Raw genomic sequence first — 27,737 nt, 5'->3', positions numbered from 1 at the left:
CAACACATGCCCAAGGGCAAATGAGCGAAACCCAATGTGCTACCTATGTATACTGAGATTTCTGTGCAGTTGGTTCAATTTTTACTTGGGGGGTGTGTGTGCAGATTTTGTTGCTAATCACTTTCCTTAACAAATCAAAAACGTTGACAGTGAGTGGGCATGTTTAGATGTTTGCTAGCACCAGCTTGCTCAGCCCAAACAGGTTGGACAGGTTGAATATTTAAACAAAGGTGGAAAAATGCAAGCCATAAAGCAAGATGTGCTGTGGTGGGACTGTGGCCAGCACCTGCAGTTTTATGTCTGTGATCTGACGCTGGGGACCAGGTTTGCTCTCCTCTTCTGTACTTCAATACTTTCGTATTTTAACACTACACTGGATCTAATCAAAGCGCTTAGGACAGCAGAAAGTGGCATGGTGGGAGAGGAGAACGGGCACCCTGGAGCAGTGGCCAGCTCTCCACTCCTCCTCCTACCCCCAGCAAACACATACCTTCCTTCCTGTGACCTAATTTCTAGCCCTCACAAATGCCAGGCTGTTCAAGTGTGGGCAAGCTGAGCTGCTCCAGACCATTCATCAGTCTTACCTGGTGCAGCCAAGCTTTTGAAATATTTCAACAAGATATGTCAAAATGACCATACTGCCTGGATGCAAGAACTTTTTTTTTCTTTTTTCTGCATCTGCTTAATCTCCAAAAACAAACAAATACACAAACACCACCTCTGCCAAAACAGAAGAAAACCTGAGTTATAAACATCAGCATCCCATCAGTCAAATGATAATAAACTATTTAACTATGAAGCAGACTGTAAACTTGAGAATCAGTTTTAGGATGAAAAAAGTTTCCTGGTGTGCCGACCTTGGGTAGTCTTATGAGTGAGCTCTTTGGCATAACTGTCCCTCAGAGAAGATGCAGACTCGAAAGTGAGCATTTTCAAAATATCCTTTCAAAGAAAAATAAGTAAACTATTCTGACACTAGAAAAGAAAAAAACAAAGTGGAAGGGAAAATGTTTTAGAATGCCAGGAAGCACAAAAAGAGGCTGTACCACAGGACCATCAACTGAAATGGGTCAACTTCCAGCTTTGAAATTTCCTTAGGCTTTTTATCTTATTTGAATAATAAAATCCTGTGGCAAATCACTCTGACCCAGTCTTATTTTTAAGTTGAGGTATAATTGACGTAGCATTGTATTAGTTTCAAGTGTACAATGTCATGATGCGCTATTCCCACTGATCTGTCCTTTTTCTTAGGGAATAATGGTAGCTTCCTACTTTGTGCAGTTTCTGAAATGTGAAGAATTCTGAATGGGACCTCAGATGCTCATCTAATAGTATAAATGCTAATCCACATAAAAAATGAAAAACACCACAAAAGAAGGAATCCCCAAAAAAGGTGTTCAAATAATAAAGATCTGCATAATTTGGTAAAGGAAACCTAGGCATAAGGCACACAGCTACGAAACACTGTTCTCAGACTGCTGGGTACCCTCATGGTTGAAGGGCACACGGAGTCTATTTTCTTGGCTTTGTAAATATACTTGTTTACCAGTATGCAGAGGTACCGATGCATTAAGTTTTCCTAAAGGAAATGAGAAAAGAAGGGAACTACAATTAAACATCTTACGGGAATCAGAGGCTTGGGTGTATATTATCATATTTAATTCTGACAATAACCCTGGCTGGTTTGGCTCAGTGGATTGAGCGTCGGCCTGCGAGCTAAGTGTCGCTGGTTCGATCTTCCAGTCAGGGCACATCAGAGAAGGAAAACTCTGACTCCAAAAATCCTCCGCTGCCTTGCAGCATACCTCTTCAGGGGAAAGGCTAAGGGAGTAAACCCCGACAGAAAATCCGGAGCCGGAGTCCCTAAGGCGGTTTGACGTTGTAGTCAACACCGGCAACTCCTGCGGCGCACCTGAAGCCAAGCTGTATTGACTCCGTCTTTCCCTTGGATCCTTCAGCTGCGAAGAGAGGGGGGGTCTGCTGCATGGGCAACAGCAGACCCTCCATATCACCCTGCCCAGGCTCTGTAGCTTCAGCTTCACTGGAGAGGACACTCCAGCGACATCGCAAGATGTCGATTCAACACGGGAGGAGACCGATACCGTGTCACTCCCGAGTCGGACTGCACAGCCATTCTCAGCGGTGCAGATAGACTCTTAAGAAGCTACACCATCGTCTCTCGAGACGGACGGCTGCCGACGACGACGACGAATTCTGACAATAACAAAATCTGTGAGCAAAATGTCACACTGTTAAAGAAGAAGAAAAGAAGAGTCCCTTCGCCATTCCATGGAGCATCTTTATCAGCTCTACCAGAGAGGATACAGACAGGCAGGCTGCCTTTATATAAACCACTATTAAAGTTAAAATATAAACAAACAGGTTCAATTCCAGACAATGAGATGTAGAAGAAGGCTAAAAAGATTTAGTTATAATCAAACAACAGCTTAGAATTTTTTTCTGGTTAAAAAGAGAAAAGCTCCAACGCTTATTAAAGAAATATTTTTAAAACTACACCTGAAGTATATCTATTTTAGTACACAGAGTACTAAAAAGCACAGAAACTGCCTGGATACCCAGGAAACCACCAAATATTCACTGAACACCCACCACATGTAAGGGTCGCATGTCCAGGCCAGTTCACATGGTTACCCTGTGTCTATACCATTCAAGTCTCATGTACACAAACCCCTCAGCCACCTTTGTAGAGAGCTGCATGCATGGTCATAGAGCATTTATCATCATCAGTGGAATGAATGTGCCAAGACCTCTGAGCATCCTCCAAATTCTTCTGGTTTGTCTTTCTCCTAAGGGAAAGATACTTAGGTGTAGATAATGGAAATGTCATTATATAATAATTTTTCCTCCTTTTTAAAACAAATTTTTCAAAGGAAGCAGATGTTCATATTGCCCTAGGTAGGGTAACCCACAGATTTTTATCCTAAAAACCATTTCTTCCCATGTGGGTTAGCACACCTCTGTTCTGTCAGGGGAGCAGGCACCTGGTGATAAGACTCATTTCAAGGTGGAACTCGCTAGGCCTCTGAGTGGTCACCTCCACTCCTGAAAAGTAGCAAGTACCAGTGCTAGTTAGAGTGTATCTTTATTAATTTGATTATTCCCACAACAGAAGTTCCTGGGGTCCTTCTTCCTGCTGGGGGTTCTGAGGGTAAAGAAGTGACTATCCCCTTCTGAGACACTGTCCTACCTCCGCTCCTTTTGTCCTTTAAATTCCCAAGTTCAGTTGTGCATGCTGGGGGCAGGCTCCACCTAAGCATCAGAGAGCAGCGCGCTAAATTCAGAGAGCCTGTGGTCTCATTTGTCATGAGTAGGTCACATTTCTGTGCAGTGAATGTTTTCTTCCAGCATAATAGGAACACATAAGCCTGTGTTCCTGAAGGCTGTCTATTATCCAACGGCATCCTCTGGGTCTACGTTCTTGTACTTAGTCAAGCTTGCTGCAAACAATCAGAGGATGTTCCCGGGGTTTCCCTCCCTCATCTTCGCCCTCCTCACATCACAGCAGAAATGAGCGCCTGCCCCTGCTCTCTGAAGAAAAAATGGGGAAGTTAGTTAGAAAAGTTTGCTCCTACCAGTCTTCAAGAGCGTTCTCACCATAACACATATTCCATAACTGTCTTTACAGCTTAAAAGTCTATAGTTTGTAAAAGGAGGAACAAAGTGGGAGCTAATTTCCTGTTTTCACAAGGCAATTACAGTTTGTAAAAACAAACAAACAAAAAACACCCATTTCAGAGACAGGATATTTTCCAAATGAGGTCTGTTTCAAGCCTCTCTGTCAAGTACCATCACTTCTTCACAGCTCTGCAGCCCAGCACTTTCTGGAAAGTTTTGCAAATTGCCAAGCTCAGTGCCCTTTTTCCTACATCCAGCTCTCCCGAGGGCGGGCTCTGGCTCAGTTTCCCAAGTTTGTTTTGGAAGACAAGCACCACTCCATCCAAATTTTCAACGTGGGAGCAACTGATAAAGAGTTCTGGGAAGTTAAAAGCTGGAACTACGGTAATGTTTCCATGATACATATTTTGTACTTGCTGGCAACCTATTATTCGGCTTGGGAACTAAGCTGTGGTTAGAAACATTTAGGATAAAGGATTTTCAAACCTCAAAAACACAAAAATCCGCAGACAGGGAAGTGGCAACTTGAAATACTATACCAGATATAGTAATAAACTGAGATGGTCTCTTCCTCATCCTTTTTCAAAATGAGCTGGAATTTGCATCACTCTTGTCTCCCTAGTTACCAAATATACAATTACTTTTAATATTACCTTTAAATTTATTTACTATAATTAAATTATAAGAAGTCATGGACTCTATTAGAGCTGTAGTGCAACTATCAACATGATTACACATAATTTATTATGCTACCTGATTCTGTGAAGTTTATTTTCTTCACTAACAATTCAGCTGAGTTATGTGCTGATGGTCTTCTCATAAAACTAAGATAAAGGAAACTCTAAGAAAAGGTTGACTCACCTTATAAACAAAGATAACTAACATATCCTCATAAAAAGACTAGTGGTCAAAGGAAATAAAATGAGTTGTTCTATAAAATGGGTGACTACAAAGAGTACCTCAATATCAGATAAGAATAACCTGAAACTCTATAAAGAATGGAGTTCTTGGGGTCCTCATTATACATGTTGTAAGAGGTATAATGAGCCCTCTGAGTGTTGCAGGAACACAGATCTGGGGTGGAGCCCAGACGTGTCTCCCAGAGCAGCTGCTCACAGTCAACACTGGCAGGCACAGCTCACCTGGAGGAATGTGCACACACGGAGATATGTGTCACGTGTGCATGTGCAGGTGACCTTCAGAATGGGGGAAGGAGGAGCAGGAGGCCGGGGCAGGTGCACTATGTGCTCCAAAACGTGCTGTGTTCCAGAGCAGCCTTGTGGAATTGAGCCTTGGAGAAACGCATCTTGAAATCCACACACAGGGAACACTGTCCCAGCAGGGGCCCTGCTCAATCTGTGGCGCTCAGGGGAGAGACTGAGAATCAAAGCGCACAGGACCCGGAGCTGACAGAAAGGCAGGGGACAGAGCAGGTTATAAACAAGAGTAATGGGGACACTGGCAGGGGGCGGTGTGCTCAGGGCACATGGGGCAATGCAGGCTGGAGGGTCTCTAACCACGCAGCTCAGCACGGGCTCCCGGCCCCAGTCAGCCCTGGCTCTCCTCAATCCTAGCTGGTTTGCAGACCTCGGGCAGCAGAAACAACAGAAGGAAAATGAGAAAAAGAACTTCAGTTTTCAGCACAAAACTCACTGTCGACTGACTTCCTTCCATGCTTTCAAAATCAAGCGAGGATGCAGCTCATGAGTTTGGGTTTTCATGATTCGATATTGTTTTGTTCCTGCACACGTCCCAGGGCAGCTCTGGCCCCTGATTAATGTAACACAGGTATGCGCTCAGGAGAGATCACCTGAGCTGTGAGTTTTGGATTCTGGTACTGATCCACTGGGACAAATAAATCTAACTCCACTGTCTCTGGCACATTTTCATAACTGTTTTCACATTTCCATAATTTTTTTTACAAAAGTACAGTTTCACCAACAAATGAAGATGGTAATCACTGTGACTGAGTACCAAAAGCCAAATTTTCTTTTAACCCATTATTTGCAATTTTCTGCAGAGAACATAAAATAAATGTAGTGTTAAAAAAAAAAAATAAATGTAGTGTGATAAACTCAAATATTATAAATAAGTTTTTGTTATTACAGATTTTGAATAGCAAAAAGCAAAACAAAAACAACTTCTTAATTTATTCTCCGGAATTCTATGAATGTTTACTTGGTATATTTTTCCTCAGTGGCACATAATAATAATAATATTAGTGACCATTTATTTATAAGTACTACTTAGCAAACATCATACTAAATGCTCTGCATCTATTAATTCATGAATCGCCACAATGTTCCCACGTTAGTACAGGTATCACTGCCTTCTACAAGTGAAGTAACTGAGACACAGAGAGGTCAAATAACTTGTCCAGGGTCACAAAGCTGGGACTGGCACACTTCTCACAGATGGTCACAAGGGTGCTTTCAGCTTCAACAACACAGACTCAGAAGTACCCTCCACCTTACACATTTTCACAGTACTCTGTAAGCCTTCAGAAAGCTTTCACAAACATTACTGCATTCTTGAGCACAAGTTCTAAATTAGATTTTACTATGCCACTCTGTGAAAGTATAGAAATATTAAGAGATTTCTGCAGAGTTCTGCAGAATTACAACTAGAACTTGGTCCCCAACAATTAGTCCTCTCTTCCAAATCAAGATGACTCATCATAAATAAAGTCAGAACAAAAACCAAAATTACACAAACAAACATCAGTAAGGACTGCTTTAAAAAAATATTTAAAAACAGTAATTTACCAACAACTCCAATACACACTGTTCATAAACGAGAAATGTATCTTAGGATGATATCAAGGGCTGTGCTATAAAAAATTCAATATCATTCTAAATCTATTCATGTATACCCAAACAACACACCATAATAATACTCAATAAAAAGCTACCTGTGGTCACCAAATACAGTGTACCACGCTAGTAGTATGGCTGAAATAGTTTCACATCAAAAATAACACTCTGTGACAACATGGTATTATTTTGAGGTGGGGAAGAGGACTTTTTTCTAATACGCAAAGTGACACGAAACTACATCAATTATTTCTCTAAGCCCAACAGCCTATGTTTAAATCTCAGCACTGCCTGTTACTTTGATTCTAAGCAAGTTTCCTCATCTGCAAAATGAGATAATTCTGCAGACCTTACAGGTGGAGCACAAAAATCAATGGGATTGACAAGGATGGAGGAAACTTGGACAATGTCTACACCAGCTGGAACTAACAGCAGCACATTTAGAGAACACTCCACCCAGCCTCAGCAGAACGCACATTCTTCTCCAAGAGATGTGGGATATTCTCCAGGACAAACCATACTAGGCCATAGAATGAGCAAAAGCAATCTAAAAGAACTGAAATCATACAAAGTACATTCACCAGCTGCAACAGAATGAAATTGGAGATTAATAAGAGAAAAAAATTTGAAGTTACAAATATATGTACAAATTGAACAACACATTCCTAAATAACCAATGGGTCAAAGAAGCACAAGGAAAATTAGAACATACTTTGAGAGAAATGTAAAATAAAGCACAACATACAAAAACTTATGGGATGCAACTAAAGCAATGTTTAAAGGGAAATTTATAGCTGTAAATGTCTATGTTAAAAGAAGTTCTCATACCAATACCCTCATCTTCCCTACCTTAAAACACTGGGAAAAGAACCAACCCTAAAACAAGCAGAGAGAGAAAATAATGTGTAGAGAGGGAATTAATAAAATAGAGGAGAGAAAAGCAATAGAGAAAAATCAATGAAACAAATAGTTGTTTCTTTGAAAAGCCCAATAAAGTTGACAAGTGTTTAGCTAGACTTACTAAGGAAAAAAAAGAAGAGTCAAATAATTAAAATCATTAATTAAAGAATGTACAATACCACTGACTTTACAGATACTAAGAACAAATGTATGCCAACCAATTAGATAACTTGTATAAATGGCCAAATCCCTAGAAAAGATATAAACTACTGAAACTGACTCAAGAAGAAATAGAAAACGTGAATAGACCTATCACAAGTAAGAGATTGAATTAGTAATTTAAAAACTTCTCAGAAAGAAGAGCCCACCAAATATTTAAAGAAAAATTAATACCAACTCTTCACAAAGTCTTTCAAAAACCAAAGGAGGAGGAAATACTTCCCAACTCACTCTATGAGGCTTGAATTACCCTGATAAAAAAACCAGATAAAGACAATCATAAGAAAAGAACACTACAGACCAATATCTCTCATGAATACAGGCAAAAAGTCTTAACCAAAATACTTGCAAATCAAATCCATCAATACTTGAAAATGATTACACATTGTGACCAAGTGGGATTTATCCCAGGAATAAAGTTAAACACTCAAAACAGAATAGAATCTTTAAAGGACAAAAATCAACTTGATCATCTCAGTAGATACAGAAAAGGCATTTGACAAAATCCAACACCCCTGCATGATTTAAAAAACTCAGCCAACCAGGAATAGAAAGGAACCTCAAACTGATAAAGGGCATTTATGAAAAACCCACAACTACCACCATATTTAATGGGGAAAGGCTGAATGCTTTCTCTTTAAGATCAGAAATAAGATAAAGATGTCCATTCTCTTCACTTCGGGTTTAACACTGTACTGGAGGACCTAGTGAGGGCTAGCAGGCAAGAAAAATAAATAAAAAGCATCCAGTTTCATAGAAAGAAATAAAACTATCTCTACTTGCAGATGATACGATCTTATATACAGAAAAGCCTAAGAAATTCACTAAACAACCATCAGAAGGAATAAACAAGGCCAGCAAGGTTGCAGGAAGCGAGATCAATACAGAGCTTGAATTGTATTTTTATACACTAGGAATGCACAATCAAAAATTAAATTGGAAAACAATTCCACTTACAATACCACCAGAAAGAATAAAACACTTAGGGATAAATTTAACAAAATATAAAACCTGCACTCTGAAAACTATAGAACATAGTTGAAAGTAATCCATTAAGATCTACATAAATGGAAAAAAACCTATGATCAAAAATGTAATATTACAATGGCAATGCCCCCTAAACTGATCTATATGTTTTGCAATCCCTACAATTATTCCAGCTGCCTTTTTTGAAAATACTTATAAGCTAATCCTAAAATTCATATGGAAATATAAGCAACTTAGAATAGCCAAAACAATCTCGAAAAAGGTCTAAGTTAGAAGAGTCATACCTCTTGACTTCATAACTTCCCAAAAAGCTACGGTAATCAATATAGTATAGCCTCAGGAAAGACATAATAGATCAATGGAACAGAACTCAAGAGTACAGAAATAAATTCTTACATTTATGGTCAACTGAGTTTTGACAAGGGTAATAAGACAATTCAATGGGGCAAGAAAAGTCTTTCCAACAAATAGTACAAAAGACGGAACTTAGACCCCTTCCTTACACTATACGCAAATATTAGCCGAAAATAGATCACAGACCTAAATATAAGAATTAAAATGATGAAACTCTTGAGATTCCACTTCACACCTATTAGGATGGCTGTAATGAAAACGACAGAGACAGATAGTAACAAGTGTTAACAGGGGTGTGGAAACCATGGAACCCTCATACATTGCTGGAGGGAGTATAAAGTGATGGTGCAGCTGGCTTTGGAAATAGTGGGGCAGTTTCTCAAAATGTTACGCATGGAGTTACACATGGTTCAGTAATTCCACTCCTAAGCATCTACCCAGAATAAATAAACACATGCAGTCCCACAAAAAACTGTTCAATGATGTTCACAGCAGTGGAAATTACTCAAATGCCCATCAATTGAAAAGACAAGTAAAATGCGGTATCTAGATAATGGGCCATTATTTGACAATAGAAAAGAATGAGGTACTGATACATGGTACAACACAGATGAATCTTGAAAACATTATGCTAAGTGGAAGAAACCAGTCACAAAAGACCACATATAATCCCATTTATATGAAATGTCCAGAATATGAAAGTTGAGAGACAGAAAGCAGATTAGTGTTTTCCTAGGGCTGGAGGGTGGGAAGTAATGGGAAGTGACCGCTTATGGGTATGGTTTTCTTTTGGGGATGATGGAAATATCATAAAATTGTGATGGTTTCATAATTCTGTAAATATGCTAAACACACCAAACTGCATACTTTAAATGAATGAAATGTAACATACGGTATACAGATTGTATCTCATAAAGATGTAAACAAATAAAATAGAAATTGCTTAGCCCAGTGCCAGACGCACAGTTGCACAGTGCACCCGGAGCTTCAGTAATGATGATTTATAAACTGCATTGTCAGAGATATCCTGTAGAAGGCAGTAACTATGCTTTTTATAGGCATAATTAACAGGTGTCATATTCAATCCCAGATATTGTCTCAAAATGGAAATTTGCAAATCTGGAGTGACTGGGCCCAAGGCCAGAGACAGCTCTTGGAGGATCATGAGCAGTAAGCAGTAAGGGCTAAAGCAGCCAAGAGGACGGAACCTCTCGCTGATGTGCCCATTGCCCCTGCCAATGTGCAGCTGGCCCCAGGCGAGTCCACTCACTGAGCAAGCTGAGTAGGAAAAGGCGGGGGAACTGCCCCAGAAGCGACAGGCAGAAACACCTTTAGGACCAGATTTTAGGAGGGTGAATGGGTAAGGGAGGACATTTTTGGGGGGTGTGGATGGGGGAGACAGGCGCAGGCAAAACAAAACAAAATGGCAAAGACAAGGCAAGATTACTTTAACGCAGTGATTCTCAACCTTCCTAATGCCGCGACCCTTTAATACAGTCCCTCATGTTGTGGTGACCCCCAATCATAAAATTATTTTTGTTGCTACTTCATAACTGTAATTTTGCTACTGTTATGAATTGTAATGTAAATATCTGATATGCAGGATGTATTTTCATTGTTACAAATTGAACATAATTAAAGCACAGTGATTAATCACAAAAACAGTATGTAATTATGTGTTTTCCGATGGTCTTAGGCAACCCTGTGAAAGGGCTGTTCGACCCCCAAAGGGGTCGCGACCCACAGGTTGAGAACCGCTGCTCTAATGGGATACTATGGTGGTACAGAAGCAAAAATCTAAAACGTAAAATATATTTAAAAATGGCAACACTATTCACTTCCTTCTTTGTACCCAAAACACTCCTAGGAGGAAATGAGGGGCAAACAGAGAGATGTGAACTTTTTATATGGGAAAAAAAAGTAAATATGATATCTTTCAGAAAGTCATACTAGACTATAACTTCTAGGAGTTCTGACTTTGAAATTCATAGGCTTTAAATTGTTGCAGCACTACTTAGAAACACAAATAATAGACCACATTTATTGAGTGCTTACCATGTGTCAGCACTGTGTGCTAAGCTATTTTCTAATCCTCCTCCTGGTTCAATGACATGGATAATGTTAAAAATCTTATGTTAAAGAAGAGCTAACTGAGGTACAAAGGTTAAGAAACTTGCTCAAGGATGGAAAATCTGTAAGTGGCAGAGCTGAAAATTGAAACCAGGCGCCTAATTTCAAAGTCTAGAAATTTACCATTACACATACTTTTGTGTCCCAAGTACACCATCAGTGGCTCACGAAATGATTTTAGGTGGAATAAATAGGACCTTTCATGTTAGTATTTGTCTATAATGAAACATCAATTTCACAATTATTATATAAAGCTTTCTTTTGAAATAAATAAAAGATGTTAGCCAACTTTCAAAAAGCAAGTAGCATAACATCTAGAAGGGAACATGTAAAAATAAAAATAGCCTGATTTTCTGAGGTGAAATTTTGAGACCCTTTAAAAAATCTTCCTAGAGTTCTAATGTTCCTAAAATGTTTGTGTATAACAAAAGAGCATTTAAAAGGCCCGCTTTAACCCCTCAAAACATATGTAATCATTCTATAAAGTGTATTTTCCATTGGTTCATCCCACAAAATTTAAATATGCCCACCACCGAGGTCCCTCCCACTTCTGAGTGAGCCTTTTTCTCCCTCAAGAAAGTAAATTCGTGACATTTATCAAATTTTTAAATTTCTTCATTTTATCCTATCTTACCCAGAAGCTCCAGGGCCGTGCAACTTAACTACTTATTCAAAGGTCCCAGAAATTTTTCATAAGACAAAGAAAGACCTGCAGGGAACCTAGTAGGCATATGTAACTAGTTTTTAAAAGGCAAAGGTTACTTTACGGTTCCTCTGCATCTGATAAGCTGCCTACCTCTGGCACCCAAATAAAGAAACTGTAACTGGCAAAGGGGGAAAGACTGTTTCATCCTGGTCCCCAAAGGGCCAAAGACCTAGCCCAGGTACTTCTGTTTTCCATGATGAGACTCCTCTAATACTCTGGAGAAAAACCACCTCTGGCTTTTCCATATAGTGAACAGGATTCAGAACTCTTAATGTTTTTAGGCAAGTCCTCTCTCTGATGACCGCTCAGAGGCCACTTAACTTTTTGCAAACCTCCAGATGCCAATCACCAGGCCAAGATGGCCCTCACCCACCTGTGCATGTTCCCATTGGTGGTAAATGACTGGCCACAAACAGTGCACTTATAAGGCCTCTCGCCAGAGTGCACCAGCATGTGGCGGTCCAGGGAGCTGGCTGAACTCAGTGACTTCCCGCAGATGCTGCATGAATGGTCTGCCCCTCCAGTGTCCGTGTTGTGCTGCAAAAAGCAATCACCACAGGGGTCACTTAAGATGGGTCAAAACTTGGTAATACAAATTTAGAGCTTTAAAATAAAACCAGTAAAACTTCTCAGCTATTTTTTCTGTTTCATTTTAAATATCTTCCCAATGTCAAAATCTATCAGGAACACAAGCAAACATATATTCGGTACTTTTTTCTTCTATTTCCATGTTTCAGTTTTGAAAAGTACTTCTGCGAGGCTCAGGGAGAGCTGGAATCTTTGAAGGGCTTTCTTGGAGACACATATAGGTTAACTGACCACATATATCCATGTGAACAGGAAGACTGTCAACTATGAAGCAAGCACGTGAAATATGGTCCTCACATGAAGTCAGTATCCATTTCTCAAGTTTGATGACTCAGGCTTGCTGTCTGGGAAAGGGAACTGAAATATGCAGTTCAGAGAGTCCTGACAGCTGAAACATGTTAATAAGGAACCTTTTACTCCAAACCCAAGTTATTAAATGATGTTATTATTCAGTACCGTATTATAACTTTAATAATGTCACTCCATCATTGCTCTAGATTTATCAACACTTTGTCATGAATCAGTCAGAGCAGATGAGGGAGAAGGAAAAATCTCATAACAAAGGAAAAAAGCCAACGGTCCCAAATCAAGTCAATTCCCTGCTGTATGACATAAAGTTATTACACTATAAAGAGTAGGGGTCCACACTTACAATCTCACTGTACTGTATGGGGATTTGGTTCATTCTGACAAGTCATGTATTATGCAAAGTCTTCGGTTATATGTGGTCAGTTAATGCCCTATTTGTTAAATTCTGAAAAGGTATTCTGTATTGACGTGGGACTTTGTCACAGTAACATGGACACAAAAATTATTTCATAACCACCTCTCAAAATAATTAAAATATTAAATCTAAATTAAACACAGCCACAATTCAGACACTGAGATCAAATCACCTTGCTCTCTCTTAATAAAGAATGGTTAAAACAAAAACATAAAAACAGCAGCAAACCTGACGAATGTGCATAGTTAACTGATGCTGTGTAGTGCAAATCTTTTCACACAGGGGACAGTTATAGGAAGACTTCTCCTCTTTCGTTTCCTGAAAAGATATAATAAAAGGGAGAATCAATTTCACCTCACAGTAAACTAGGGCCTCTTTGTTTCTGTTATGAGCACGTGTGTCTCAAGAGCTATAGCAAAGAAACAGCTTAGAAGACGGGCTCTGGAGCCTGTCTGGTCTGAGTTTGGGCAAGTCACTGTCCTACTGGCCCTCAGTTTCCTCATTTGTAAAATGGGAAGAATAATAGCATTGACCACGTCACACTGTGATGTGGGTTAATTCAGGCACAGGTAAAGTGCTCAATAAATATATCATAAATATAAATGTTCTTATTAGACAGATACCATTTAATTCATCAGTGATAGTGAAAAATGAAGCATTAAGTCATGGCAGAGCTAGAAAAGAAATCTATTTCTCCCCAAGTCTAACCCAGGCTCCAGCCACTCTTTTCCACACATGAGAGGTAATGAAGTTCTCAGGATAAAAACCTGCCCTTCCAATGGTGGGAGGCCTCAGGGCCCAGCTGTGTGCCCGACAGTCATCAATACTGCCCTTTCGCTCCCTGCCAGCACCTGCTTGACATTGCTCACAAATATTTTAGTAAATAAGAATCAGAATGCTGACCTGTGGAAACTGATAGAAAATGACAATCCAAGCTGAAGACTTCCACACAGGTGACAAAAGAACCAGCTCACTACTTAGAAAAGTGGCTCATTTTATGTTCCCTCAAAACACATAGGTCAGGCTTCCTTCAAGAAATGTATGTTACCTTTTTAAAGAAAATGACAGGCTCCTTCACTACCTATACAACTTCTCTTTCAAATCATTCATGGAGAGTTGCCATGGACATGCCTGCCATAGCCTCTTCATATACTCAATCCCTAAGCACCACAGGTCTGTGTCCTCACCCCACAAACTAATGGGACCAAGGCCTAGACACCTCTCCTCAGGAATGTGGAACTGAGATGCTTAGCGACTAAGATTCGTGGGTTCCCAAATATCAGTACAATCAACGGGGGAGCCTTCTGAACAACAAATTTCTGAATCAGATGCACAACCAGCTGAATCAGAATCACCGGGGTGAGGGGAGCGGAACCCCAGGAATTTGTTTAATAAGCCCCCAGGAGATGTTGGTATGTGCCAAGGTTTGGGGATGACTCAGATACTAAGTTAGGTGATCACCAGCACTTGAATTCAAAGTTCACATAGAGTTGGGGCCAGACCCAGAAGTGTGGTGAGCCCAAGCCACACCTGTAGCTGGGGAAGCTATCTGTGCTAACAGAAGTGGGAGACGAGGTAGCCCGAGACAGAGGGGAGGGCTGGACCTTTGGGCACCTTTCAATAGCCCTTTTTTTCCTTGTACTCATTTGAATGAGCTTGTTCCTTGTTAATAATACTAATTATTGAATACTTACTATGTGCTGAACTCTGTACATAAAAAAATGTCAGTTTTTTGACAACCACTAAGGGACAGCCAGTATTATAGATCCCATTTTCTGGATGAGGAAACGGGTACAGAGAGGCAAGAAACCTGCTCCAAACCAAAGAACTGGTACATAGACCCAGGATTAAAACTCAGGCCAGCTGCACAGTAGCCTGTGCTAAACCACTATGCTATGTAAGTCTGACCAAAAACAACAACAACAACAAAAAAAAAACACGAACCCCAAGGCACAGAAAGGAAACACCCATGTGGTTGACTATGAGAGATGATGAAAATAAAAGTCACCTGAAGACTATAAAGAAAAATGGCCCCATAAACCAGATGGGGTGGAGTGAATGATGATGTCTAGTACATAGCTGCCTATAGGGGATCCCTCTCACTGTTCAAAGACTAAAAACCTCATTTTAAGCAATACAGTAGTGCCCCCTTCACTTTCCATGGTTTCAGTTACCCATGGCCAACCGTGATTCAAAATTATTAAATGGGAAATTCCAGAAATAAGCAATTCATATGTTTTAAATTGCACGCCATTATGAGTAGCGTGATGAAATCTCACGCCATCTTGCTATTCACCTGAGAAGCGAATCGTCCCTTTGTCCAATTTCTCCATAGAGTGCACATATTTGTCACTTAGTAGCTATCTTGGTTTTCAGATAGACTGCTGAGGTGTCACAGTGCTCGTGTTCAAGTAACCCTTACTTTACTCTGTAATGGCCCCGAAGCGTACGAGTGGTGATCTGGCAATTCCCATGTGCCAAAGTGAAGCCGTAAAGTGCTTCCTTTAAGTGAAAAGATTTATATGTACAGGAAAAAACACAGTGTTGTATACGAAGGGTTCAGCACTAGCCAGGGTCAAGCACCCACCGGGGGCACTGGGAAGTGTCCTCTGTGGATAAGGGGAGGGCTGCTGGACAAACCTTTTTTGGTCTGTGGCACCGGGTCTGAGAACTAGGGATGCCTTACATTTTTGACTCTCAGATTAAAAAAAATTACAGATACAAATTCTAAGGGAGTTGATTAACCCAGAAAGAGTAAAAAAACCTGCCAGTGTCACAGAGTCATCCACAGATTTCCACTCCTCACAGAGGTATAACGTGTGTGTGTGTGTGCGTGTGTGTCTGGGGTGTCATGCCTGCTCAGCCCAGTTCTACTACAGTCAGAATGGAGCTAGCTAAGAACCACCAAAGGGAAAAACCAAAAACAAAAGTAGCAGAGACAAAATAAGGGCACTCACTGTAATACTAAGAAATGTTTCACAGCCAGCCAAAACTCAGTCGTTGGTGTTTTTGCTGAATTATTAGATTAGCAATAATATATATTAAACTTTTTTAGAGGAAGATTCATCAGCAGGATATAAATAAATGTTTAAAAGCCAGGTCTCCAAGTGATCAGCTTCTTGAGAAGGCTGAAATTTGTTTAAAAAAATCATCTTTCATTGACCTTGAAGTAGATGGCAGACACACTGAGCAGCTCGTGGACTAAATGGCATTGCTTCTGGGGTTTATCATGAACTGGAATCTCAACTTTCCCTGAGGTGGGCAGTGGCACGCTGCAGACCATGATACAGGCCCACAAAACCCATGGTGGCCTTCGAGAAGGATGTCTGGGAACTCAGATTTAATTTTTATAAGCAAACCAAACAGAAAAGGCAGCACCGTGATGCTGGGAGAAGCCCTACTGGAGAATTCTGAATCCACTTATCGGGGCCATGCTAACAGAAAGAGCACACTTCTGGAGCTGACAGATAAAACTGGCAGCTAAGGTGATAACGAACCATTCCATAATGAAACAATCCCATGTCAGCGTGGCTAATCTGTCCTGGAACTCGGTGCTAGCCCTAACGGGACTCCTCCCCGGGGCTCCCTCTCTCTGTCCCCAACATCCACTCTCGGGTGAGGATGAGGCACTCTCTCCCCTCCGACTGCATTCTCTTTTTGTTAGTTCTTCCAATGCATAGTCTCACCTATGCTACCTCTGGCCCAGACCTCCCTTTCAAAAACAAAGCCTGTGCCCTGAGGAATCCTGGAGCCACAGGAAATAGATGAAAAATAGCGTAGGGACCCACATGTACCATCTGCTTCACCACACTTGCACAGTCTTCCCCAACCAACATGCAGGGACAGAAGGGCTCTACCTGCTACCTCTGAACCACTGGGAAAGAGGCCCGGAGTCTGGGCTCACGCCACTCTGCTTGAGCTGGGCTGTTTAAAGAGGAGGTGATCCCTACCTATCCCCTTTCTCTTGGTAGAACAGAGAAGGAAGAGGAGACAATGACCTTATCTACCTCATTCATCCCGAAATGCCTGACACTCTGGTGCAGTACCTGGCTGGAAGCAGGAGTTGGCATGTATGTACTGTGAATTGAGTGAATGGGTGGAGAGATGAACAGATAGATGGATGGATAGACAGTCATGTGAGAGTGGAAGTAAACCTTTTCTTCCCAGAGCTAGCGCTCCATCTTGACTCAGGCCACAGTCATACAGGCTGAGTGTTTTCTCAGGGACCCACAGGAAGGGAAGCACACGGACGCAAGGGAAAAAAGAGAGAAAAAGGTATCAATGCTCCAACCCTAAAACGTGTTTAACTCTGCGAAGTCTTTAACCTTGAGAAAGGAGTGAAGAAAACGAACACTCCCACGTTGCTGGAGGGATTTTAGGCTGGTCCAAGCTTTTCCTGGAGGGCAAGTTATATCAAAAGCCTTAATTAATGTTCCACTTCTAAGAATTTATAGAAACCATCATAGATGTGCTCAGACGATTCTGTATAAAGGCAGTCATTGTAGGATTGTTAATAAAAAGAAATTAATTCCCAAAAGCCCAACAGAGTTACTTTAGTCTCCATCCCTGGTTTCTAGACAAAACTCTTAAGACTGCCTGCTCCCTGAGGGTTTGGTATAATCCCATTAAATCATTTAAGCCAAAAACCAAAAGTGGAGGAGTCAGTTCATATGATATGGATTCAGAGAAGAAATGAGAACTATTTACTCCCTACCTCATTCCTTGAGTTTTGTTGAACATGTTGCTAACAGAATAGCAACCACTTTGCCAGTGACCCCTTTGTACGTCAATTAAAAGATTCATCTCATTTCCCATGGAAGAGATGTGGACTTTTACTACATGATTAATCCTCCCAATTCCTGCCCACTCATTTACTCTTTCCCTCTTCTCCTCATCTGATGCCCACTAAAGGTTCAAAAGGACTAAATTGCCTCTTAAGTGGAAGTCTCTGGAGCCAAATTCTGTGCTTTGTCAAGGGCGGAAAGCTGGAGAGCAGCCCCAGCACATCCAGTACTTATTTGCTCCGTAATCTGAAGACACTTAAAAAAAATAATTGAAGAAAAAAAATAATTTGGCTTTGAAAACCAAATTAACCAGCTTTGTAAGTAAGGAAACGAACCCCATCACAATAAAGGACTAAGTTTTATGCCTTGGCCATCAAATGAAGAGAGCTGACATTCAAATCAAATTACAGGGCAGAGAATCAGGACGCCTTCACCAATACTGACACCACAGCACAGAAAATTTTCTTCATGAATCAAGGAAACTGAAATAGCTATGAAAACTTAGCACTTGAAAAATGATTACAACCTCTGGGTACGTCTGTTTACATCTCAATACGAGGAGGGACCCCTTCAAAAAAACCCGGAATTATCTTCTGGAGGGCAGGCCTCTTGTAGTACAGGCTTCCCCCGCGAGGTGAGTGTTCTAGGAGCCCATCTGTATCAGTGTACCAGCTGGCGTTGTTACGAGAGGCTACGTTTGGCTTCAGTGAATTTTTTATTTTTAAAGATTCTTTCAACGCGTTTGCCCATTTCATGATGAGAGATTTACAAGTGCACCTGCCCACACTGCGCCGAGTGTTCAGCAGTTTTTGACCAAAAATGGCATGATCCCCGTGCCCCACCCTCCCTATTAACCCGATCTCACCCCGAGCGACTTTGTTTCCCTGGATGAAAAAAGTCCTCAAAAGGAAATGTTTTGCTGATGTGGAAGAGGTTAAACAAAAAAATGGCAGAAGCACTAAAAGGCATCAAAATAGACAAACTAAAAAACTGTTTTAAGCAGTGGAAAAAAACACCTTGATAGGTGTATTGCATCAAATGGAGAGTACTTTCAAGGTGACTGAAGTTTAAACATGTAAGAATAAGTATACAAATTTTTATAAATAAATTCCAGAATTTTTGGGGGGGGAGGGGTCCCCCTTATACATCCAAGATTTTGTCTTACGAAGCTGAGGATGAAGGAAACATCCTTCTTCCAACATTTTCAGAGCCTGAAGCCACCAGCTATCACCACCTAGCACATGAAGCTTACCTGGTTCCTTCTGCCAATCCGATTTGGTCCTGGAGGCTTCGTGGGGGACTTGATGCTCTGGGGGCTCCCGTCATTGTCAGCAACCTTCCCTACACTCATTACTGCTGACATCATGGTGTTGATGGAAGACAAGTCTGAACCTTCCAAGCCAATGGGCGAACTTGACGTCATTGGGACAAGGGTTAAGCGTCTAAGAAGCCTCTGCCATAGAACTGAAAATCGGAAATTGCTGATGTGATCACTGGAAAGATTAGGCTCTTGTCAGAGCCAGGGGGCACTGGCCAAGGTTACCATACTGTAAGTCAGCGAGAACGCCTCAACCCTTGTCTTCAGTTCAAGCCGACACACACCCATAATGACTTAAGTGAGCTCTCATCTAAAGTAAGTGTTGTTATACCAAGGATAACCTAGCTTCCTTTCTAAGTATATGCCACCGATACAACTCCCAAAGCCACCTGAGGCAGGTCTCTTTGCCTCTCCTAATCTTTCATTAGGCAGAATGGCAAAGGCTGAGCCAACAATTAGAAAGCCCAGGGTGCTGCCATTTGGCCAGCACACTCCCAATAACCTAACTCATTGACTACTACAGGAATGTTGTTGACCTGACAACTGAGAGTCATCAGGTTTCACTTAACTCCACTGTTGCAATCCAGTGATTTCAACAGAGGGTCCAAATTGTATAAGACAACTGAGATGCCAACCCTATCAAGATTATAACCAAATTTCAAATCAATGTAAAAAAAACTGCTTCTTCAAAAATACAAATAGGTCATATACCTATACCCCAGAAAACGGACATAAGAAAACCCAGCCCCCGCTGCCAATTACCTCCATTTTCTGCCCCAACTGATACACTATGAGATTTTCCCTTGCTATAGCTATCATCCACGAGGAGTAGGAAATGAGTCGGTGTTTCGCTTCTTTTCTTGTCTTGATATCGCTCGTTGACACTGGAAGGGAAGCAAACGCAAAAGAATTCAGTGCATATCCTCACTTAGTGAAGAAAAAATTGAAATCATGTATTTGCTATAATCTCAGACCACAATATTGATGAGAACACAGGGAGCACAAATGAGAGGTGATTTTTAAGTCTTCTTTTTCTTCTAAAACCATATTTTATGGTTGTTTTTCAGCCTTCATTGATGTTCTCCATAGTACTATCACCCTCATTCCCAACAGCCAAAATGATTTTGTGGTATTTTACCTTCTGAAGCGTGTGTGTGTGTGTGTGTGTGTGTGTATTTATATATAAATAAAACAAATTTCCTTTCATACTCCACCCCATCCCCTATAAGGACTCTCAGACTCTGACTTGACCCACCTTCCACCTCTACCTAAACCTGACCAAAGACAAGGCAGTTCAGGAATTCACTGAAGACTCACAGTCTAGAAGGAAACCAGGCAACGTGAAAAGAATGATCAAAGGGAACACTGTGGTCCATGGCCACATCAAAACCTACCTCTTCAGCCCTTCTCCAGTTATATTCCTTGCCAGAAGTATGCTGGCTATAACACGACCAGATACAAGTACAGGTCAAGGATTTCCTTCTTTTTATCGGGGAAGATATTTTATAGCTGAAGCCCAGCCAGTAAGCCACATACCCTGTTACCCCACAGTGGACATCAGTAAATTTGATAAGCCCACAACTGCAGTCAAAGATCAAGCTCATTAGCTCAGCAGTAAAGTGAATGCTTAGGAAGAACACCAGAAAGAACATGATTTCTAGTGGTTTCCTCCTCCAACTTTAGGCAATGAGACCTAGGATAGGGCAAGTGGTAACACCCAGAGCATCCACAAGTGTGTGTGTGTAGCACCAGAGCAGGAAGGGCCTGGGAACATAACTTCATTAAGTGATGTTGCCATTTGCTCAGAAGTCCCAAGCTAAAATCCTACCAGGAAGAGTACTTTTACTGTCAAGAGACAAAACATACTTTCTTATTAATAGACATTTTGCAGGTATGAATCTAATGGTTTTCTAAATAGTAGGTGAAAGGACTGACTGCAAAAACATACTCCTTTTAAGACAACTGATTTAGCCTCACCTCTCACATATTTCCTCACAAAGGAAGGAAAGTTAGGATCAAAATTAAACAAAAAAAAATCCAAATTGCTGTCTTTCCATAGTTTCCCCATGCTAGAAGACCATTTAAACTTATTAAAGATGGTGCTTCAAACTTCCCATTTTACTGTCTTTGAAACTTTATTTGGGAGATTTCTCTTTAAAAAAGATCATGTGACGCAAGTGCACACGTAAGGACACACATACATTTCATTTCTTTATTAATGGAGTTCTAACAAAAGTATCTTCAGTCCCCTAGAATTATTGTGATCAATCAGCATGGAATTATTTGTTTGATTCAAATAAGTGGACAACTTCGATCCCCAAATCATCTTTATTCTTTAAATATATGTCCCTCATAGTTTTAATGTACATCAAATTATAAAATAACTGACTAGAAATCTTCTTTACTATAATTATATCAGTAAGGAGAAAATTAATCCTTCTACCAATTTATAGTAGGAATTTATAGTAGGAATTTAGAAGATGATCTTGCTTTTGTCCTATGACTATACTTAGAAAAGAAAAATGTGGTAGAGTTCACTCAATCTGAAAATAGGTTAGAGTAAACACCTTTAAAACTAAATATAAAATTTTAAGTTAAAATAAAAAAAAATACTTTAATTCTATCATTACACAGGGAAAGAAAGTGAAGAGGAGGTAAACAGCCAATATGAAATTAACAAGAATATATTAGTAAGCAGAGCCAAATTGCTGGGAAGAATTTTTGTCACAGTCACTATAAGATCAAAGAAACATTCTTACAAACTTCCTAAGTGCCTTAAATACAGAATACTTAGCAATAGTCACAACAGCTAATCTGTATAAGGGCTGCAAGTTGCAAGGGCTTATCCCAACTGGAAAAGGAAGAGAGTCACATAAACTTGTTGTTTCCCATTTTGTCCAGACAAGAAGACACTTGCTAAGTTTATTTCCTTGTTTGGGATAAAGCGTGACATTACCCATTGATGACACCAAGATCACCTACATTTACTTTCTTTTCCTGGTTTGAATTTTAAAAAGCAGAGACTCTTCTCATCTCTGTTCTGAAAGTGCAATCAACAAAACAAAACTCACAGCTACACTGTTGGAAAGGAAGGGTCATTGTACTCATCCCTGAAGAGCTGTTTCAGAAGCAGCCCAAACCAGCCCCTCTGAGCTATTGCAGGATTTTACTCCAGGTCACTCTTATACTTGAATTCTACATTGGGGTGCTGGTGCAGGGAAGAAGGGAAAGAATCTGGTAGGAAACACAATGTACTGCATTGTTCCATGTTGGGAAAAAAACTACCTTACCACTGAGCTCATCTGTGCGCTAATTTAACCAGAGGCCAGTTGACCAGTATTAGTCAATTCTACCTTCCTGACACCCGACTCTTGACTATATTGGAGTAATAACCCAGATTAACTAACCTAAACTTACTGATAATCACAGGGAAGAGAAGATAAGTTCACAAGTTTAACGTCCATTTACAAAGCACATTTTTCTTTATGGATATTTATATAGTCTTAATATTTTTATTCTTGCCTTTGCCCCATTTCTTCTCCCTGACAGCATCCTGCACATCAGCCCCACCATTGCAAATAATAATAATAATAATAAATAAAATAAAAATAAAAATCATAGCCCTGGCTGGTGTGGCTCAGTGGATTGAGTGCTGGCCCGTGAACCAAAAGGTTGCCAGTTCGATTCCTAGTCAGGGCACACTCCAGGGTTGCAGGCCAGGTCCCCAGTTGGTGGCATGTGAGAGGCAACCACACAATTATGTTTCTCTCCCTCTCTCTCTAAAAGTAAATAAATAAAATCTTTTAAAAAAATAATAAAAATAAAAAATTAAAAGTCTCTGGCCCCATTCTAATACAATCTCCTCCAACTGGATCAGAAAGGATTGGGAACCCAGATGAAATTCCTAAATCACAGATATGAAAAGAAATCATCATTTTCATCGACATGGCCAAGTGGACTGGCCTGGTATTCCAGTTTTTAACACAAGCAGCCTAGATTTGGGGCTAGGGAGGGAGAAGCAGGAAATGGGGTTGCCTGAAGTGTTGCTTTTCTTTTGACACAAAACACTAGGCACCTTTTCGGAGATTTCTCATCCCGCACCTCAGGTCCAATAGGTCAAGAAGAACTAGTGATTCTGTTACAACTTCCCTGAGGTTTTGCACCAAAGCCCCTGGAGTACCTGGAGAAGAGGGAGGGCAACTCAAAGGGAACACGGGGAGGGAGAGGGAGACAGGAAGACTCAACTTTCAAGTTATTGTGACTCAAGGAAAGCCAATAAAGTTTAACCGACCTTTTTTGTTGTTGTTGTTTTTGTTTTTGTTTTGTTTTGTTGGTCTTATCACACTGGCCCTCCTTACTGAGGAGCTGGTGCTGGCTGGGCCCAAATGTGGGCAGGGTCACACCTCAGAGCCACCACCTCTGGAGCAGAACGGGAGCAACCTACAAAAATGAGAAAAGGTGACATTATGAGGGAGCCAGAACCAAAAATGATCCCATCTCTATATTTCTCCACTCAATACCACCAAGAACCACAAATTAAGAACAAAACATTTCCCACCCCCGGCCTGCACTTTAAAAACAAGCTCCCAGCTCCTGAGTTGATTTCACCCAGTCGTCCCTTAGCATCTGAGCAAGAGCAACGCAAGTCAAGTGTACCTCAGACAGAGAGGAACTCCTAAAGCATGCTCCAGCAAGGCCAAGGGCAGTATTGCCTCAGAATGGCTTGGACCACTGGCTCCAGGTGGAGCCTCGAGCATCTTAATGGCATGTTAATGCTGATGGATGAAAGGCAAGACATCATGAAGTACTATCAGAAAGAGAGAGGAAAAAAAGAGCCGAAGAGAATAAAAAATATGGGACTAAACAGCCCTTCAATGTAAAGGAGAATTATTACATCTTTCCTTGAATGATGGGAGAACTGTCCATAACACTGCAAATAAGATCAAATAGATTATTTTTTCTTTTCTGTAGAGAAGATGCAGAAAACTACTCAAATTACATGCACCCTTCAAGAGCTTGAGAATTTCTATTCTGGGTGCCAAGGGCCTCAAATGCCTGGCTGGGGAGAAAGCCATGTCTGGCCCTCCACAATGTGAGAGAAAACTGGGACGCAGCATTTCCCAGAGCTACAGTGTTTGGCCACACTCTAGGTCTCTGGGAATAACATCCATAGCCAAACTGAAGAGTGAAGAACTAGGAAGTAAAAACTAAAGACGTAAAATGGACTGCCACACAGACAAAACCTTTTGAGAAATACTTGCTTGGTATGTTTTCTCATGTTTACTCCCTTTTGGAGAGTCGAGAGAAGCTGCTCAGTCATGTGACATGCCCGGTGGCATGCCTCTGTCTGCATGGAGTTACTGAGCACCTACGGCAGCAAACCTCTGCCAGGCCCGCCTGTTGCAGGGTCGGGGGTGGGGGGAGGGGGTGGTCGGGGGGAAGAGAGGAAGCCTCCCCAGCCATTTCTGTTAGGAGCAGCTCATGGTTTCTGACACTGTGAGCAGCTTCTCTCGCCTTACACCTCACTGCTTTAATTTGTTGTCTTTTCTTTTGGGGCCTTTCACTTTTGGAAAGGTCTCTGGATTTTCAACAAAGTATCACAAAACAAGGAGTAACTCATAGGGACAGCCCCTGAATGGGGCAGAGATCCTTTAAGCCAGAGGAAAGGAACCCTTACTACTACCCCTATAATTCTCAAGCGTTTTTGCAGGCAAAACCCTCCTTGAGGATCTGATGAAAATTATGGACCCTCCCAACAGAAGCATGCACAGTCTTCATCTAACATATTCTCTGTCAGGTGAACCAGGGACCCCTGAAACCCATCTGGGATAAGTAGAAGAATCCTGGTTTTACCCACATTCCTTTAAACTATGAATCAAGCCAATTTTATTAAAATTCCTGAGGTTTCAAAAATACAGCAACAAAACATCTTTTCAGATCACCCCCAGCCATCTAAACTTAAAGATGCCTAAGGAAAACACTGTAAAACAAACAAACAAGGTTTTCCCTTATTATTTGTTTTTACATTAATGGTACATTTTATTAGGAAGAAAACCTAGAGAGGAATAGCTCTGCTTTTTTCTAGAAACCACCAAGATCTCAGAATAAGTGAACTATATATAGTTCTATACTTAAGTAATAAAAACACATCAGAGATAAGTCTCTGAAATTTCCTCAGAATACAGCTTAGTCTCAAAATCTGGACACATTGTCTCCCCTCATTCAAAAAAGATACTTGAAAAAGTCCAAGTGACCTCTCAGTACACACGGGAAAGAAGAAGAGGAAAGGGCCAACTTGACAGACTTGACCTTGAAACTTCCAGCCTCTGATCTTGGATGTAAATGATTTGAATATTGAGAATGTCTTGCAAGTAGGCTCAGTAACAAGAGTCGCTACCCTGTTTATTCTGGGTTCCACCAGGCCGGAGGGATTCACAGAACTCAAGAGTGGAAAAGTACAGGGCAGTTCTTGGAAGAAGACCCAAGATACCCCTTACTTCTTCTATCAACACTAACACAGGAGGAAAGAAAGAAAAGGAAAAAGAAGAAAAAAAAAGCCCAGCGAGGAAGCCTAGAAGATGACTCTTGTTGGGGAAATGTGACCGCACTTGCTGGGAGGGGCGAGGCTCTGACTCCTGAGGGAGAAGCCGAATTTCTGGATTTGCATTCCCACACAGGCTCTGCCTGGGTCCTGTGGAAGTGGGATGACTTGGAGAGGGCAGAGGTTCCTCTGTGAGGATGAGGGGGAGGGGAAGGCCAGTTCCCCCCACCCACCACAGGAGATAAGGGACAATGCTATGTAAAGCCACAAAGATTAAGAAGCCTGTCCCAAGGTCCAAGATAGCAAAAAAGAGATGAAAGATAAAAGAGAAGATACTCTAGAAACAAAGCTATCCAGCTTCTGAAAACCCAGCAGATTCTTAAGGTAAAATCTAAAATCTGCCCTAAGGCCTCCAGGAAAGATGGGCTGAGTTTAGATGCCTGGGATGACAGAAGAGCCCCCCACCCCCAGGCCATAATAGTGAACTTTACAACACCACACCAGGAGAGGCTGTGCTGAGCCTGCACTGAAATCCTCAAATCCTTGGGATGGCTGATCCACTGATTGGAACAGCCTTTAACTAGCTGGCAAGTTCCACCCGACCCAGGACAGGCTGAAAGAGTTTAAGAGGAGTTCAGATACTAAACTGCTGTAAGCAACGGCGGAGCTTAACAGGCAGCAAGGACCTCTCTGGAAGGATGGGTTGAGGCAGAAAGGAAATATTCTTCCCCAGGCTTGGCTAGCTGGGGTCAGAACCAAACCAGACTAGATGTTGCAGCATGGCACTGCCTGTTCTCCCCTGCCTGCCAAGCTCAGGGCACAACCGTCTCCTCTAACCAGGACAGCCTTCCGCGTGCTCTGAGGCCTCTAGGACAGCTGCGATGACAGCTCTGAGTTCCAGGAAGTTGATGTGTTTCTTGGCTAAGGGTGCAGTCTTTGCCTTGGATAGGGCGGCACCCATGCAAATCAGCCTCCCCGCTGCTGACTTGAGCTTTGGTCCAACGGGGCTTTGGAGAGTTACACTGAGCAGGTCCTGCACAATCAGGTACCGTGAGCTGTTCCAGCCCGTTCTGGGGACCACTAAGAGGAGGGTGGATGCACCTCTTGGCCCACGTTCAAGAGAGCAAAGTACGAAGGGATAGGGGGACTGCAACCGTGGGACCCCAGGCCAGATGTGTAGGCCTCCCTTCGGTTGTCTTCTGATCTCTGCCTCAAGACTGCAGGGAATAGAGTATTCCCTCACTTATCACGGGTATTACATTCTAGATGCACGCCCCCCGTCCCCCGCGATAGGTGAAAATCCGCGAAGTAGGAACCTTACATTTATTTTAGTATTTATATATATTTTAAGGCTTTATAAACCCTTCCCACACTTATAAACCGTTCCCAGTCCCTTATTAACCTGTTCCACACTTTTATAAACACTACTTATGTTCTTAAACATATTCTACACCCTTAAACCTGCGTAACTTTAACAACATACATATACAGTACCGCAAAATCCCGTGACACAGTGAAAAATCCGCGATAAATAAATATAATATTTTAAAAAATCCAGCGATACAGTGAGGCCGCGACAAGTGAACTACGATATAGAGAGGGACTACTGTAGTCAGACTTTTCAACCTGCCACTCAAAGGCCTCCATGCTCTGGCCTCCGTTTACCTTCTGTACTTCTTGCTCACCAGTCTCCATGGTTATCTCTATTCAGTTCCTTCCCTCAGAACATGACTCTCCTCGCCTCCTCCCTCATGGGCCTCTTTGCATGTGTAGCTTCCCCATCCCCACTGACCCCAGGCTCTTAGTTGTAAACTTGAACTCTGATATAGTAGCACAGCTAACCCTTTTTGAATACCATGTATCACATGCTTTAATCTTCATAACAAACACCCTATGAGGTGTATAGAAAACTAAAATGTGGATGTACAGGGTTAAGTAACTTGCCCCCAACATCATGGTGGTAGGGCAATGTGAATCCAGTTTCTATCTCTGTTAAGTTTCCCTTGGACAAAATTTGAGACTCCTAGCACAGGCCTT

General features: G+C 41.4%; 1 protein-coding gene across 2 annotated transcripts in view; it reads right to left on the bottom strand.

Moving 5' to 3' along the window:
* Nucleotides 1–20,039, bottom strand: part of RREB1 (ras responsive element binding protein 1) — a 63,573-nt gene extending 43,534 nt beyond the window's left edge. For both annotated transcript variants that reach the window (XM_090269848.1, XM_090269849.1), the window contains exons 1-4: nucleotides 19,922–20,039; nucleotides 19,094–19,305; nucleotides 13,286–13,375; nucleotides 12,119–12,282 (exon numbers count right to left, since the gene is read on the bottom strand). In XM_090269848.1, the coding sequence (XP_090125974.1) occupies nucleotides 12,119–12,282; nucleotides 13,286–13,375; nucleotides 19,094–19,264 (425 nt within the window). In that variant the 5' untranslated portion in view covers nucleotides 19,265–19,305; nucleotides 19,922–20,039. The remainder of the gene's footprint in view (nucleotides 1–12,118; nucleotides 12,283–13,285; nucleotides 13,376–19,093; nucleotides 19,306–19,921) is intronic.
* Nucleotides 20,040–27,737: the final 7,698 nt, after the last annotated feature.

This window comes from Furipterus horrens, unplaced genomic scaffold, assembly GCF_987537825.1.
Source record: "Furipterus horrens unplaced genomic scaffold, mFurHor1.1.pri manual_scaffold_3, whole genome shotgun sequence".
NCBI classification, from domain to species: Eukaryota; Metazoa; Chordata; class Mammalia; order Chiroptera; family Furipteridae; genus Furipterus; species Furipterus horrens.
This window is presented reverse-complemented; position numbering and strand designations above follow the sequence as displayed.